The sequence below is a fragment of the Staurois parvus genome, unplaced genomic scaffold, assembly GCF_062004578.1.
Source record: "Staurois parvus isolate SC_StPar_1 unplaced genomic scaffold, SC_StPar_1.0 ptg000019l, whole genome shotgun sequence".
Classification (NCBI taxonomy): domain Eukaryota; kingdom Metazoa; phylum Chordata; class Amphibia; order Anura; family Ranidae; genus Staurois; species Staurois parvus.
The window spans coordinates 17858479-17873576 of record NW_028317815.1 but is presented as its reverse complement, the minus strand read 5'-3'; the positions used below and the strand labels follow the sequence as shown (position 1 = coordinate 17873576).

The 15098-nt window shown below is 40.6% G+C and overlaps 1 protein-coding gene across 2 annotated transcripts in view; it reads right to left on the bottom strand.

Moving 5' to 3' along the window:
• The window catches only part of NAMPT (nicotinamide phosphoribosyltransferase), a 77847-nt gene that overhangs the window by 14060 nt on the left and 48689 nt on the right, over positions 1-15098 (bottom strand). For both annotated transcript variants that reach the window (XM_089685297.1, XM_089685292.1), the window contains exons 4-6: positions 9519-9647; positions 7100-7258; positions 2161-2297 (exon numbers count right to left, since the gene is read on the bottom strand). In XM_089685297.1, coding sequence (XP_089541423.1) covers positions 2161-2297; positions 7100-7258; positions 9519-9647 — 425 coding nt within the window. The remainder of the gene's footprint in view (positions 1-2160; positions 2298-7099; positions 7259-9518; positions 9648-15098) is intronic.

Here is a 15098-nt window from a genome sequence, read left to right as displayed (position 1 = left end):
AAAAAAAAAAAAATCTTAAAAAAGAAAAAAAATTTAAAAATGTTTTTTTTTTTTTCCATACTGTCACCAGTCAGTGTCCCTGATCACCGCTATGCCAGTTAAATGATGATGCTGTACTGCACTGGTGACAATATGTAAAAAAAAAATAGTGAAAATCTTTTAATTTTTTCATTTTCCGGAAAACGACAAAAAAAAAATACAACTTCAAAAAACTCGCCATTCCTCTTATGAAATGCGTCGGACTGTCTGCTTTGCAAAAAGGAGTCATTTGGAGGATATCTATACTGTTCTGACATTCTTGGACCTCTAGAAATTAGATTGGCTGTCAGTACTTCAGGATTGATCAATATTCAGATCTATACCATAGTTTGTGAACTCTAACTTTCCTACAAACTAAAAAATACATCCTAATTTGGGTTATTTTCACCAAAGACATGTAGCAGAATACATCTCGGCCTAAATTTATGAAGAACAATTATTTATTTCCAAACTTTTATAACAGAAACAAAGAAAAACGTGTTTTTGGTCTTTTTTTGTTAATTTAGCAAAAAATAAAAACCCCGGCGGTGATTAAATACCACCAAAAGAAAGCTCTAGTTGTGTGAAGAAAATTATAAAATTTTAGTTTGGGTACAATGTTGTATGACCGCGCAATTGTCATTCAAAGTGAGAGCGCTGAAACCTGAAAAATGGCCTGGGCAGGAAGGTGTAAAATTGCCCGGTATGGAAATGGTTAATGTTCCGTTGACAGACACAACCAAAGCTATGTCAAGCTACTTAAAAATGCTCAGGACAGAAAGAAGAAAGACAGTTACCATTTCATTTTTAGCTGTACACATCCCAAGAATTGAAAGTGCCAAACACACACACCCTGGATAGCTATACCGATATGGACTGGGTAATGTGTTAGGAACATAAGGATGCCCCATTGTTTGATGGAAATGAAAAATTATCAACCTAAAAAGGACTGAATTCAATGACACTCCAAAAATCAAAGCAAAAAAAATGTAGCAGGCTAATCCATACCTAATGGCAGTCAGGGTGCCATTTGTCTAGCCTGTAGAAGTCTGCAAGTCCCTCCATGGATATGCCTCCCTAGGCCATCACTGACCCACCACTGAGCACAGGGCCCACTAGAGGATATCGGGCCCTTAGGCCACCCTCATGAAGTCTGTTTCTGATTGTTTGGTAAGAGACATTCACACCAGTGGCCTGCTGGAGGTCATTTTGTAGGGCTCTGGAAGTGCTCATCCAGTTCCTCCTTGCACAAAGGAGCAGATAACAGTCCTGCTGATGGGTTAAGGACCTTCTACTGCCCTGTCCAGCTCTCTTAGAGTAACTGCCTGTTTCATGGAATCTCCTCCATGCTCTTGAGACTGTGCTGGGAGACACAGCAAACCTTCTGGCAATGAAACTTATTCATGTGACATCCAGGTGGAGTTGGACTGCCTGTGCAACCTCTGTAGGATCCAGGTATCGCCACATGCTACTAGTAGTGACACCGTCCCTAGCCAAATGCAAAACTAGTTAAAAAAAGAAAAAGGCAAGTAGGGAAAAAAATATCCGTGGCCTCCACCAGTAAAACCATTCCTGTTTTGAGGGTTGTCTCATTGTTGCCCATCTACTGCACATGTTAAAATTTAATTAACACCAAAGCAGCTGAAACTGATTAACAACCCTCTCTGCTACTTAACTGACCAGATCAATATCCCAGGAGTTTTGACTTGATGCTATACTCCGATTAAAAAAAGTGTTCCTTTGTATTTGAACGAAGCCACAATTTACTGCTTGCACCCAAGATAGACACATTAGCTCTGGCACATAACACTTAAAATAGTCCCTCCCTTTCCTCATCACCTTCCATATATTTCTGCCCCAGGCTCTTGTCTGATCCAACCTTTATGATAACCACTGGTTTGCCTCTCTCTCCCATTGCCTCTGGAGTAGCAGGGTGGGAGGAACCTAAAATTGGTAATTTATTTTTGCGCATGTGCTGTAGCTTGATCATTCTACACTAGGGATCTGAAATAATGGACACTGCTCATTCTATACTAGTAGTGACACGAACATGAAAACAATAGTAAGACTTGGAGGGACGAAAACACACACACACACGAAGTTGGTATCACCAAGTGTGACAGAAAACCTCTGTTTAGTTACCTGTGTTCAGCAGCTGGTACAGAAAAGCCAGGAACTGGGTCTTTTGTTCCATAGTATCGCTTTATTAATGCAATACCAGCTACAGTATCTGTTCCTTTAAAGTTTACCAAATGAGCTGATGCTCCAATCCCAGCAGTCTGGAAAAAGGGAAAAAAAAAGAAGCAGAACAAAAAAGTTATTAATGTATTAATAACCCCACGTGGGCACACATGCTGCAGAATGTAACACTGCCAGGTTAACACTGCACTGTGTGATTTAAAGTGACTATACACATCTTCTACTTTCAAATACATTGATAGAAAAGTGTGTACTCCTATAATTCCCTTTATGCATTTAAAAAAAAAAAAAAAAAAAAAGGGTGTTCATAATAGTCTCATTATTAGTTCGTGCTTTAGGGCTCCATTAATGTGTTATAAAGTGATTCATATTCACAACTTCTGCAAACAGTTTTCAAGCTTAAAGTTTTTGTTTTTTTTTTTGGTAAAAAAGGTGAAAAGTACAATTTTTTCGCAGGGGGAAAAAGGAAAAAAAAAAAAAGTGCATTTATGATTTGTTTCTGGTGCTTCAAAAACATTGCACCAACAATCAGATCACTGGTGCCATGCAGGTCTCCTGCAGACCGGTCAGTATGTCTGCTTGCCTGTACACGCAAGCAGATCTACTGACAGGAAGAATCAATGAACTACCACGGCACTGTGGAGCGCTGTGGTAGTTTATTGATTCTTCCTGTCAGTAAAACTACAAGCAGACAGCTGCAAAGGCTGTCGGGACTTGTAGTTCATTAAATTTACAGAATACAGTAAATGAATGATGTGGCCGGTCAGAGGCCCACACGGCTACGTTTTTTTTTTTTTTAAATTGTGACAGCTAGCAGGGAGGAGAAGATCCCCCACTAGCTTTCACAAGGAAACAAGCAGCAGGGAGGAGCAGGACCGGACTGTTCCTAACATGTTACACCCATATTCAGGGTGTAACATGTTGCGAAAGGCGAATGTATATTTTAAGATTTTGAATACACTTTTAATGCACTCAAAATAGAGTTGAGCCTTAGGTGCAGAGAGGCCGACTTATGAACAATGCAAATATACACCTCTTCGCTGATATACTGTATAACTAATTGAAAAAATTGCATGGAAGATTGTCACATATAAAACCAAGGCTACAAGTCTATCCTCATGAAAAATCATTTTATACCTAGTGAGCAGCTATATTACCATACAAAAAAAACAGAAAACATACCAATAACAAACATTTCCCTGACATAAACTAGTCAGACTACCTGTAAAATGTGCAATGACACAGGTATTGAGGGAGGCTTTGCCCATCTGAAGAGAGGCTTCTGTGATCAAATGGAAAATAATTGAGTACTGTCCGTGATACTTTTTTTATTTGCACTAACATACAATTTTGAGGACAAGCTTTCGGGGAATGTCCCCTTCTTCAGGTCCAAACAGTACTTATCACAATGTTTTAGCAGAAACTATATATTTATATCATAAATTTACAGAACAATGTAGCTTAATACAAACAGGGGGAGCATATAGCCCCAGAGTATCTTATCTGTGACCATAAAAGAGGCTGGAATTCTACGTTGAGCTCACTCAAGCATTATGAGTCTGTAAAAGTGATGGCAATTTATTTGTAAACATTTTTTATATACTCACCTGCTCCATTGCACACAGCGGTTTTTCTTTGTCCCCTGCCAGCGCTGCTCGCTCCTCCCCTTCTCTGAATGCCCCCATAGTAAGCCCTGTGTTGTGGGGGCAATTGTATGGGTGCACTCCCAAACCGGGCTGTGTGCATCCATAGACACACACACACACAGTGTGGCTTGGCCACGCTCCTCTCTCCTCACTGGATTTGACAGACAGTAGCTAAATAAAAGGTCTCCCACAGATTTCAGCGTAGCCCATGAGAAGAGCAGGTACACTGGTACAGTGCTGGATCGAGAGAGGACTCGGGTAAGTGTTTGGGGAGAGAACAATCAGTGGCAAGTTTACCTTAATGCAAGAAATACATTAACATAAAAAAAAAAAACAAAAAAAAAAAAACAAAAAAAAACACCAGTGGGATTTTTGTTACTTACCAGAAGATCCCTTTCTCCGAGTTAATTGATGAATACAGCCTCCTCTTCTTTATCCATAGCCAAATAGGGTTTTATAACCCCACCGACACGAATAGGACACTAGGCAGAAACTCCCCCCCTCCCCAAAAAAAAAAAAAAAAAACTTGGCACCTCCTATGGGCAGTCCTCCCTGGGCATAAAACCCCCCTCTCTGCTATAGGTCTCCAGTCAGTTACAAGCAAAAGGAGAAAACTCCATAGAGGAGTGGGTGCTGTGTCAGTCAAGCTCAGAGAAAAGGGATTTTATGGCGAGTAACAAAGTCGGGTTTTCTCTTATGTTCATTGACGGACACAGCCTCCTCTTCTTTATCCATAACCAAAATAGCGATGTCCCCAAGCAGTTCCACATTCCTATTTGGTTATGGATAAAGTTGGCAATTTTTCCTCCAATTAATGGAGAAAAAAAAAAAATGACAAACTCTCTAAATCACCCCAAAAGGGTGCCCAAGAGTCCTAAACAGCCACCTGCAAATATTTACAGCCAAAACTAGCTTCAGAAGATGCCAAAGCATAGACTTCATAAAAACAAGGTCGCCACTGCAAAGTTGAGCAACAGACGTCTGACGTCAGAACGCCCAGGAGGTGCTAATGAAAGGTAAAGTATTTTGCTCTGAGCTATCTCGACTCTACAAAAACGCCACCTTCTAAATATTCTACTCTGAGCTCACTAAACTGTTCACTATCAATATCTGAAACCGGTGTCAATGCTCTCCCCGAAAGAATAATAAAATGTGTGGTGCACGATAAAATTTCTCCAAATCCTCAAATCTGAACCCAGCATGTTTGCATGATTGCGATTATATTATGTTCACTTTCTTCAGCCCTGATGAAGCCTCAAATTTAGAGAAATTTCAGGTTCATGTCAATAGTGATGGAATAGTGAAGGACACATTGAGTGGGCTCAGATTAGAATACCTATCACTTTTAAAACACCTACTGTACAACTTCTACAGCCACAACCAAAAAGGTGAGATCCTACGACTAGGACTATATGCCCCCCCTGCTAGTACTGAGCCACACTATCCTGTAATTTTGTGAAATAATTTTTTATTAAGATTGCAAATAAAAAGCTATATTTTAGGCCCAAGTGGGTGAGATGTGATGCGAGTAAAGCACATCACTTCCACTTCATTATTCACTCAAGATCTGGAAGATTTTACCCCCTTCACGACCAGGACTTTTTTTTCTGCTGTTCGGCACTGTGCTACTTTAACCAAATTGTGCGGTCATGCAACACTGTACCCAAATTAAATTTCTCATTTTTTTCACACAAATTGAGCGGTTGGTGTTATTTGATCACCACTGGGGTTTTTCATTTGTTATAGAAAAACCAAATATATAAAAACCCAATATATAAAAACCCTAAAAATGTTGAAAATATATATTTTTTTTTAACCACTTAAAGTCCGGATACTTTTACCCCCTTCCTGTCCAGGCCAATTTTCAGCTTTCAGTGCTATCACACTTTGAATGACAATTGCGTGGTCATGCAACACTGTACCCACATGATTTTTTAGCATTTTTTTGAGACAGATAAAGCTTTATTCTGGTGGTATTTATTCACCACTGGGATTTTTATTTTTTTTGCTATGTAAATGAAAATGTCCAAAAATCTTGAAAGTGTTTTTCTTATAAAATTTTGCAAATAAATAATAATTCTTCATAAATCTTGACCAAAATTTATTCCGTTATCTTTTTAGTAAAAAAAAAACAAAAACAAAAAAAACCCAAAAAAACCCCAAATTAGTATACAACCAAAAAATATAATAATTTTTAAACTTTTTTTATATGTTTATATTATTTGTTTTTTTTTGTTTTTTTACATACTGTCACCCTAGCAGTACCATGTACCATGGTGACGCTGTACTACTTTTTTTTTACATCGATTGCTTTTACACCCATAAACGCTGTAAACGCAATCATTCAGCCATTGAGAGCTACCATGTGAGCTGTGATTGGTCACAGCTTGTCACATGGTACAAGGCTGTTGTGAATAGCCTTGTACCATGTGACCTCTGATCATTCACAGATTTCACACGTAGTAAGCAATGATGTCAGAAGTGACATCTTGCTTACTACTCTGCATGTGATCACTGATTGGCCAATCAGTGATCACATGATCGGGACTTCGCACAGAGGTCCCGTACGACGATCGGTGTCCCACTGTGTCCGGAGGAGTGCGCACAAGCAGGGGGCGGGGAGGTAGTTTATAAACAGCCACCCGACCCTGCACTGCCACCGCCCGGCTGTTTATATACAACAGCTGGACGGGAGATGGTTAAATTTACTTTCTGCTATAAAACATATCCACACAAGAAAAATGTCTTCATAAATTTAGGCCAAAATATATTCTGTTGCATGTCTTTGGTAAAAACAAAATAAATTGGCCATTGGCCCGGACCTGCTGATCGGCTTGTGCTGTAGTGATTGACAGCACAGAAGGGGCAGTGCACACCCCCCTACCTGTAAATTTCAGATCACATACATATACATGATCCAGAAAGGCCAACTTTCTACAGTAAATATATATGCAGTGGTTGGCAAGTGGTCATTGATCCCACACTGGAGCCATTTCATTATTGATATAATTCGCTTTGCCTAACATTTTATGCCAACTCTGTAGCAAGTCAATAATACCAAACTAGCAACACCAGTGAATCAAAATAACTGAGACACAAACATTTTCAAGAAGAAAAAAATGCCAGCCCCACGCTACATCTCCTGTGACAATGTCAGTCAGGATGATACATTAACACCAAGAAACCCTCATACTAGAAACAGGTAACCGTCTAACAATCAGTGAACAATTTTTTACCTCTTGTGAGGAAACTCCTCTGTAGCCAAAATCATGCAATTTATACTCAAGTCCTGTCAGGCTACCAGATGTTTCCAGTAAATACTTAGCAAGAATTTTCTTCTGCTCTCTTGAGTTTGTTGCTACAGTGATGGGATACCATGTTTGGACAAGGATTGTCTGTAAAGAAAATAAATGTTGATGAAATGCTGACACACACACACACTATAATATTTTATATTTGGTATTCAGACCCCCTTCACTTTTCTGATACTGTAGTTGTTTAAATTATTTTTTTTCTCCTTAATCTACATTCAGCACCCCATAATGACAATGTGAAAACTGAATTTTAGAAAATGTTTATAAATTTACAAAAAAGGAAAAACTGAAATTACATTGGCATAAGTATTCAGACCCTTTGCAACAACACTTGAAATTTAGCCCAGATGCCTCCTGTTTCTCTTGAACAGATGATTCTGTGGGGAGAAGTGACAGGAGGATAACCACCACCACAGCTCTCCACCGGCCTGGACTTTATGGCAAACTGGCTACATGAAAGCCTCTCCTCAATGCAGAACACATGAAAGCCCATTTAGTGTTTGCAAACTCCAAGCGGGCTTTCATATGCTTGCACTGAGATACGGAGAAGGAGAAGTACATAAGTATGCGTATCCATTTCTAGTCCAGTCATGTGATCCCGTCTTAGTAAGCGGCAGCTGCAAGGAAGAGGGAGTGCTACACAACGGCTGGGAATTCCAGGAGCCATGAAGTCACTCATAGGCTCCCACACCCCAGACGTTATTGGTGCTCCCACCTCTCCCCTACAGTCACCAACTGACACAGGGGAGCTGTGGATGACCATATATATACTCACAAAGAAATGATCAGTCTAAAAATCAAATGGTAGGTGTATTGTAACACAGAGACAGAATAGCAACACAAAATTGAAAAGAAATGCATTTCTACCAAATTATGCACTGATTTACATGTTCAAGACGGAAATAAGTATTTGATCCCCTATTATTCAGCAGGATTTCTGGCTACCAGGTGTCTCTCATAAAGGTAACAAGCTGAGATTAGAAGCAGTCTCTTAAAGGGAGTTCTGCTAATCTCATTTTGTTACCTGTATAAAAGACACCTGTCCACAGGAGCAATCAAACAATCAGATTCCAAACTCTCCACCATGGCAAAGACCAAAGAGCTGTCCAAGGATATCAGGGACAAGACTGTAGACCTACACAAGGCTGGAATGGGCTACCAAACTTACCAAGCAGCTTGGTGAGAAGGTGACAACAGCTGCTGAAATCATTCGCAAATGGAAGAAGCACAAAACAACTGTCAGTCTCCCTAGGTCTGGTGCACCATGCAAGATCTCACCTCGTGGAGTGTCAATGATCATGAGAACAGTGAGGAATCGTTCCAGAGGACTGTTATTTTATATAGAGGAATGGATCTAAACTACCACATTCTAAAACTACAAAAAAGCATTTGCTGAAAACTACTGCAAGTGACCGAGGCAGTTTTGCGCTAGTTATTTGACATTCAACGTTCTTTGTTGAGAGCATCTGATCAATAAAGATGTAAAAGGAGATGTTCCAATCTACTGTTATGACTGACTGTGTTGTGAAGTAGCTGCTTTTTGGATTTAAACTACTTCCCGTCCATAGAAAGAACTAGGAAAAAAAAGTATGGGTTTCAATTGAGAGCAGCAAAGCAGAGGACACTTAACCAAGTAGAACATAAATGCTCATCACAACTGCCAGAGGTGGGGAGGGACTTTGGGTAGAATGGTACTCTGTGCCAATAAGCAACAGATCCAACCTGCAACAGCCACAAATTAACATATTACATTCAGGTGTTTTAGGTCACAAAGAACTCAAAGAGCTCAGGATCCAGATTAGAATGTATACTAAACAAGATCTGTTTCCTACAAATTGCAGCAAAGCCACATGTCTGTTTGACATTTGTCCTCCAAATTTTTTTTTTTTTTTTTTTTTGCATTTTGTGACTTGACATGTGGCTGTTACTGGCCTGGTCCATTTGATTTGGTTGTTCACCTCATTTTTACAAGCTACAAGAGGGGCAAGACCCTAGGGCTGCAGCCTGACATGATCACTGGTGACACGAACAAGTCAAATTTATTCTAGGACACCATTTTAGGGCACGAAAGATGCGCATAGTGCCTTTGATTTAGCACATCTTCTTGCTACCTTTGCTCCGGAGAGACTCTAGAGTGTGGAACAACTGTATGCAAACATAGAAAGTGCACCGCCAACATAATGGAGAAACAAACCAGCACTACCTTAAGAAAAAAAAAAAATCAAAGAATTCAAACATCTATATATAATTTTAAGAGGGTGTGATACTTTACTGGTCTTCTAAAAGTTAAAGTACATATTACAAAGCAAAAAATGTGGTAAAAGTGATGAATGTCACAAACCTCTACCCAATTTGTAAGCCAGTAGCATTCAGGATCTGTATTTTCTACTGTGAACAGGACATTTCCCCTGGGGATAACACTACCTTCAGGCACAGCCTTCACTTCAATAGGTAGATGTCCATCGTATTTCTAAAAAAACATAAGTAAGAGTGTTCAGGACTTTGTTAAAAACATGGCAGTTTAATACACAGAAATAGCATCACTGAATTAAGACTTTGTCCTTCACATAGTGTTCTCATGCTTAAGCACAGAAAGTTGAAAAATTCCAGTCTCACAGCACTGTGTGCCAGTTTCACAAAAAAGGATACAAATGCTACCAATGTGCATCAAGCAATGAGGGAATGGACACTTCATAATCGTAAGTAGTCCTTTAGAGCAGATTCACACATGCGGTGCGGATTAAAGCTCAGGTTTCACAGCTAATTGATATACAGTTGCAAGAAAGTATGTGAACCCCTTGTGATTACGTGGAGTTTTGCATGAATTGGGCATAAAATGTGCTCCGAAAGTCATCTAAGTCACAACAATAGAAGAACACAGTCTGCTGAACATAATACTACACAAACATTAGATGTTGCCATGGTTTAATTGCACATAACATGTAAACATTCACAGTGCAGGGAGGAAAAAGTATGTGAACCTTTGGACTTAACTGGTTGACCCTCCTTTGGCAGCAATAACCTCAACCAAACGTTTCCTGTAGTTGCAGATCAGACCTGCACAATGATCTGGAGTCATTTTGGACTACTCCTCTTCACAAAACTGTTTCAGTGTAGCAATATTCTTGGAATGTCTGGTGTGAATCTCTCTCTTAAGGTCATGCCACAGCATTTCAATTGGGTTGAGGTCAGGACTCTGACTGGGCCACTCCAGAAGGCATATTTTGTGCTGTTGCAGCCATTGTTTTGTTGAATTACTTCTATGCTTTGGGTCATTGTCCTGTTGCATTACCCATCCTCTGCGGAGCTTCATTTGGTGGACAGATGGTCGTACGTTTTCCTGCAAAATGTCTTGATAAACTCTGGAATTCATTTTCCCATCAATGACAACAATCTGTCCAGGCCCTGAGGCAGCAAAGCAGCCCCAAACCATGATGCTCCCTCCGCCATGTTTTACAGTGGGGATGAGGTTTTGATGTTGGTGTGCTGTGCCTTTTTTTCTCCACACATAGTGTTGTGTGTTCTTCCCAAACAACTCAATCTTGCTTTCATCTGTCCACAGTATATTTTGCCAGTAGTGCTGTGGAACATCCAGGTGCTCTTTTGCAAACTTCAAATGTGCTGCAATATTCTTTTTGGACAGCAATGGCTTCCTCCATGGTGTCCTCGTATGTACTCAATTCTTGTTTAATGTTTTCCTTATTGTAGATGTGTCAACAAAAATATTAGCGTGTGCCAGAGATTTCTGTAGGTCTTTAGCTGACACTCTGGGATTTTTCTTTACCTCATGCAGCATTCTGCACTGTGCTCTTGCAGTCATTTCTACAGGACGACCACGCCTAGGGAGAGTAGCAACAGTGCTAAACTTTCTCCATTTGTAGACAGTCTGTCTTACCGTGGACACATGAACATCAAGGCTTTTGGAGATACTTTTGTAACCCTTTCCAGCTTCATGCAAGTCAACAATTCTTGATCGTAGGTCTTCTGAGAGCTCTTTTCTGCGAGGCATGGTTCACATCAGACAGTGCTTCTTGAAACCAGTAAACCCAAAACAGGTGCGTGTTTTTAAGGGCAGGACAGCTGTCAGCAACACATCCAATATCATCACACTGATTGGAGTCAAGGTTGGCTCACTCCTGGCTCCAATTAGCTCTGGGAGAAGTCATTACGCTAGGGTCTCACATACTTTTTCCTCCCTGCACTGTGAATGTTTACATGTTATGTGCAATTAAACCATGGCAACATCTAATGTTTGTGTAGTATTATGTTCAGCAGACTGTGTTCTTCTATTGTTGTGACTTAGATGACGTTCAGAGCACATTTTATGCCCAATTCATGCAAAACTCCACGTAATCCCAAGGGGTTCACATACTTTTTCTTGCAACTGTAGCAGCTGTTCACAGGTTTACATCAGGTTCAGGACAGGATTAGCGCAGGATCTTATCCTGTTCACACAAATGCGGTTTAGGAACGGTTCCAATAAAAGTCAATAGACTAATCCGCACCTGAACCAGACCGCACTGCTCAGAAATCGGACATGACCCTTTTTAAAACCGCACTGAAACTGCACCGGCAGTGCATCGGACATATGTAAACAGGAACCATAGGAAGCAATGTTATTTCACGTCATGAGGATTGGATGCGGTTCAAACCGCATATATGTGAACAGGCACTCAATGTTATCACATCTACATGTACAGGCATCAGTCTGTATAGGTTTACATTGCTCTTAGGCCTCATGCACACTATGCTCTTCTGAACGCTTTTCTCATGACAGGAGAAAAGCAGCATTAAGATGCATTTTTAAAACACATTTAGACTCTCGTTCATTTTACTGACCAGAATAGTACTTTTTTTCAGGCTAGTGAAATCAAACGCTCAAGCAGTAAGCACGCCTAGAGTTTGGACACATCAGGCTTTTTTTCCGTCCAAACACTCCTCTCCTGAACTTAATTTTGGTGCATTCAGATTTCTGCCCCTAAACACCCCTGCCTCTAATTCCTCATTCACATCTGGCATTTTGTGATCCCAAATCAGACTGCAAAAGTGGCCTGTTTGGGTGCCATTCATTTTTCATGGCGCCTAAACTGTGCGAGGTTGCCGCAACTGCAGTGCGATTTAGGATTGCAGGCCAGATGTGAACAGGAATCTCTTTTTTGGCAACAAGTGTCGCATGATTTATTGTGGGACAATTGTGGCTGAACCGCAACACACTTAGGTGCCATTTAAAATGAACAGCACCCAAAACACATGCGATGCATTTTGCCATAAAAAAAAAAACATAGAAAAAACAAAACCCCCCCCCAGAAAATTAAATAAAAATAAAGAATAAAACAACCCCCCCCCCAAAAAAACAAAAAAACCACACGTCAGACAAAATAATATTAGCTGAAAGTAGACCTCCAGCCAGTCCACTATAATTTTTTTTTTTTTGCACCCAGTGTAAACTTTGTTGTGGGTTGTACACTTAAGATTCTCACCCACAAAGTGGACCTTCAGAATCCTTTCGGAATTATGCCCCTGCTTGGTTTCACGCTGCCAGTTTCTTAAGTGACATCGAGAGGCCCAGCAGCTTTTCTGGGTTAAGCTGCCGGGCTTCACGATATCACGATACTAGGCCCGTAACCCTCCTCCTGTCTTAATGAAGGACTAAACCTCCTGGGATATGTGACCTGCATATCCCAGGAGGCACAATGGGCATAATGCAAGTCGTTCGCCAAGGTGAACGTGCATTTGGGGGCAGCTTGAAGTTCTTATAAAAAAGAAAAAGTGCACTGTATGAATAGAAGGGGAGGATAGGATGCAATTTGTGTCAGAGGCTGAAGAACCGCTTTAAGCACACGGTGTTCACATTCGTGACTTAGATGAGGATCAGATCACACTTTATGGCAAATTACTGCAGAAATCCAGTTAAATCCCATGGGATTCACACACTTTCTTGCCACTGTATGGTTTTAAGATCCTTTCTGCAGGGTTATTATGCAAGATCCTGGCACATGGAGATGAGAATGTAAATGAAGGAACACACAAAAAAAAAAAAAAACCCTCTGATGAGATAGGCTACAATGGCTGTTGACCTTCTGAAAGTTCTACTTGCCTGGCTGTCATGCTGACCCTCTGACGTCTGTGACCCTCTGACTACGCTGCCTACTTGCACATCATCATGTCAGTGACACATTAAAGTCATCACAGAAACATGACAGCCAAGCAACTACCATTTGCAGATTAGGTCAGCAGTGGTTGTCATAATTCTGTTTAAGGGCTCATTTACACCACAACCTCTGCATTTACTGTGAGTTTCTGTATGAGCATTTGCAATAAATTTATTGGATTTTCATTCATTTCAATAATTTTCTTAATTCTGTTGCATTTACAAGCGCTTGCGCGCGTTCACGGTGCAGTCTAGTGCGGAAGAATGCAACATGCTATACTTTTTTTTTTTAAATGCACCTGACTGCTACTGGTGTAAATGACCCCAATTTCAGCACAAGGTTGGCTGCAATGGCATCGCTCTGCACTACTAACAATTGCCATCAGGAAATTGCTGCTGTTACTTTTATCGCATAGCATAGATGTGTGTGCATGTGTCTACTCTGATGTATTCTTATTGTACAAGAACTTGTATACCCTTCTACATAAGAAATAAAAATACCAAAGCCTATTAGGCTAGAAGTCCAAAACCTAATTCAAAATTCCTCAGTCCACAAGTTAGCTTGGCAAAAAAGTACGAAATCCTTTACAGGGTGCAAGTTGCAGATTTTACACAAACAGGTGGGTGGAGGATTACCGAACTCCACAACGAAGAGTGTCATGGCTTATAAGGGGGATAGAAGCACATTGCTTGTTACTGGGCAGCTATTGCAATATTGCATTTATACCAGAGGATTACAACAGGTCCACATAATACAGAAATGTGCCATTAAAAAATGAAAAAAAAAAAAATCAATTTAGCTAGTAGTCGGTTACATTAAACTGGACTTGTTTTGTAACTGAAGATACTTCATAGCTTCTCCAAGTCACTTTTGCTCCTATGAGTATTCGGATAATACCCCTGCATTTATTTCCACACAGGTCACACAAATGTCTAAGCCAATCACCATGCAATGTGTGGACGTTAATTGTCCAAAGAACAGAATGGGAGGTGTGAATGCTATTCTAGTTACACAATCTCATCTTTCGGGTCAGCAATTCTTTGATTTACATGGCTAAAAGGTGTGCATTGCTGTCAAACTGCGGGCATAGCAATTTGATGTGTAAAGGTGCCCTGCCCTCATTCAGGGATGGTTTCCCCAGTCTGGTGTAGATGGCCTCTTTCCCGCTTCTTGCGCCAAGTTGTCCTCTTGAAATGGGCACCTCACTGTACTTGAACGAACATCCCTCTTCCTTAAAGTGGACCTTCCTTAACTTGCCCCTAGCTTTTCTCCACCCTATCCTCACTTACCTGTTATGCTAGATTAATAAACACACACTTCCAGCTGTGCATACCTGTGTCCTATGCCACTATATCTTGGTCCAGTTATCTTCAGCCAGCTGCCTCTACCAGGTTTTGGCCCCCGATAATGCAGCAGCTGTGCCCCTTGGCAATTCTAAGATTAGACTCCTGCACATGGGACATGTGGCAAGGGTTTCCCATAGGGCTGCAGGAGCAGAACATGTCATCCTGGCTAAGGCCAGAAGGACAGTAGGGCCACTAAGGGAAAAAAAAAAAAGACCCATTTTTTTGAAAGTTTGTTTGGTCTCTCCCGTTGTACAGGTCTTTGCATTCACTACACTGTTTCAAGCGACATCACTTTTGTTTGGGTGTTTTCTTTTTTAAAGCATCAGCATTTGTCTACATCTGGTTTGCCCAGTTGATCTGGCAATAATACACATCTTTAGCCATGTTAATTGAGGAATTAACATTTATGCAGACTTTGACACC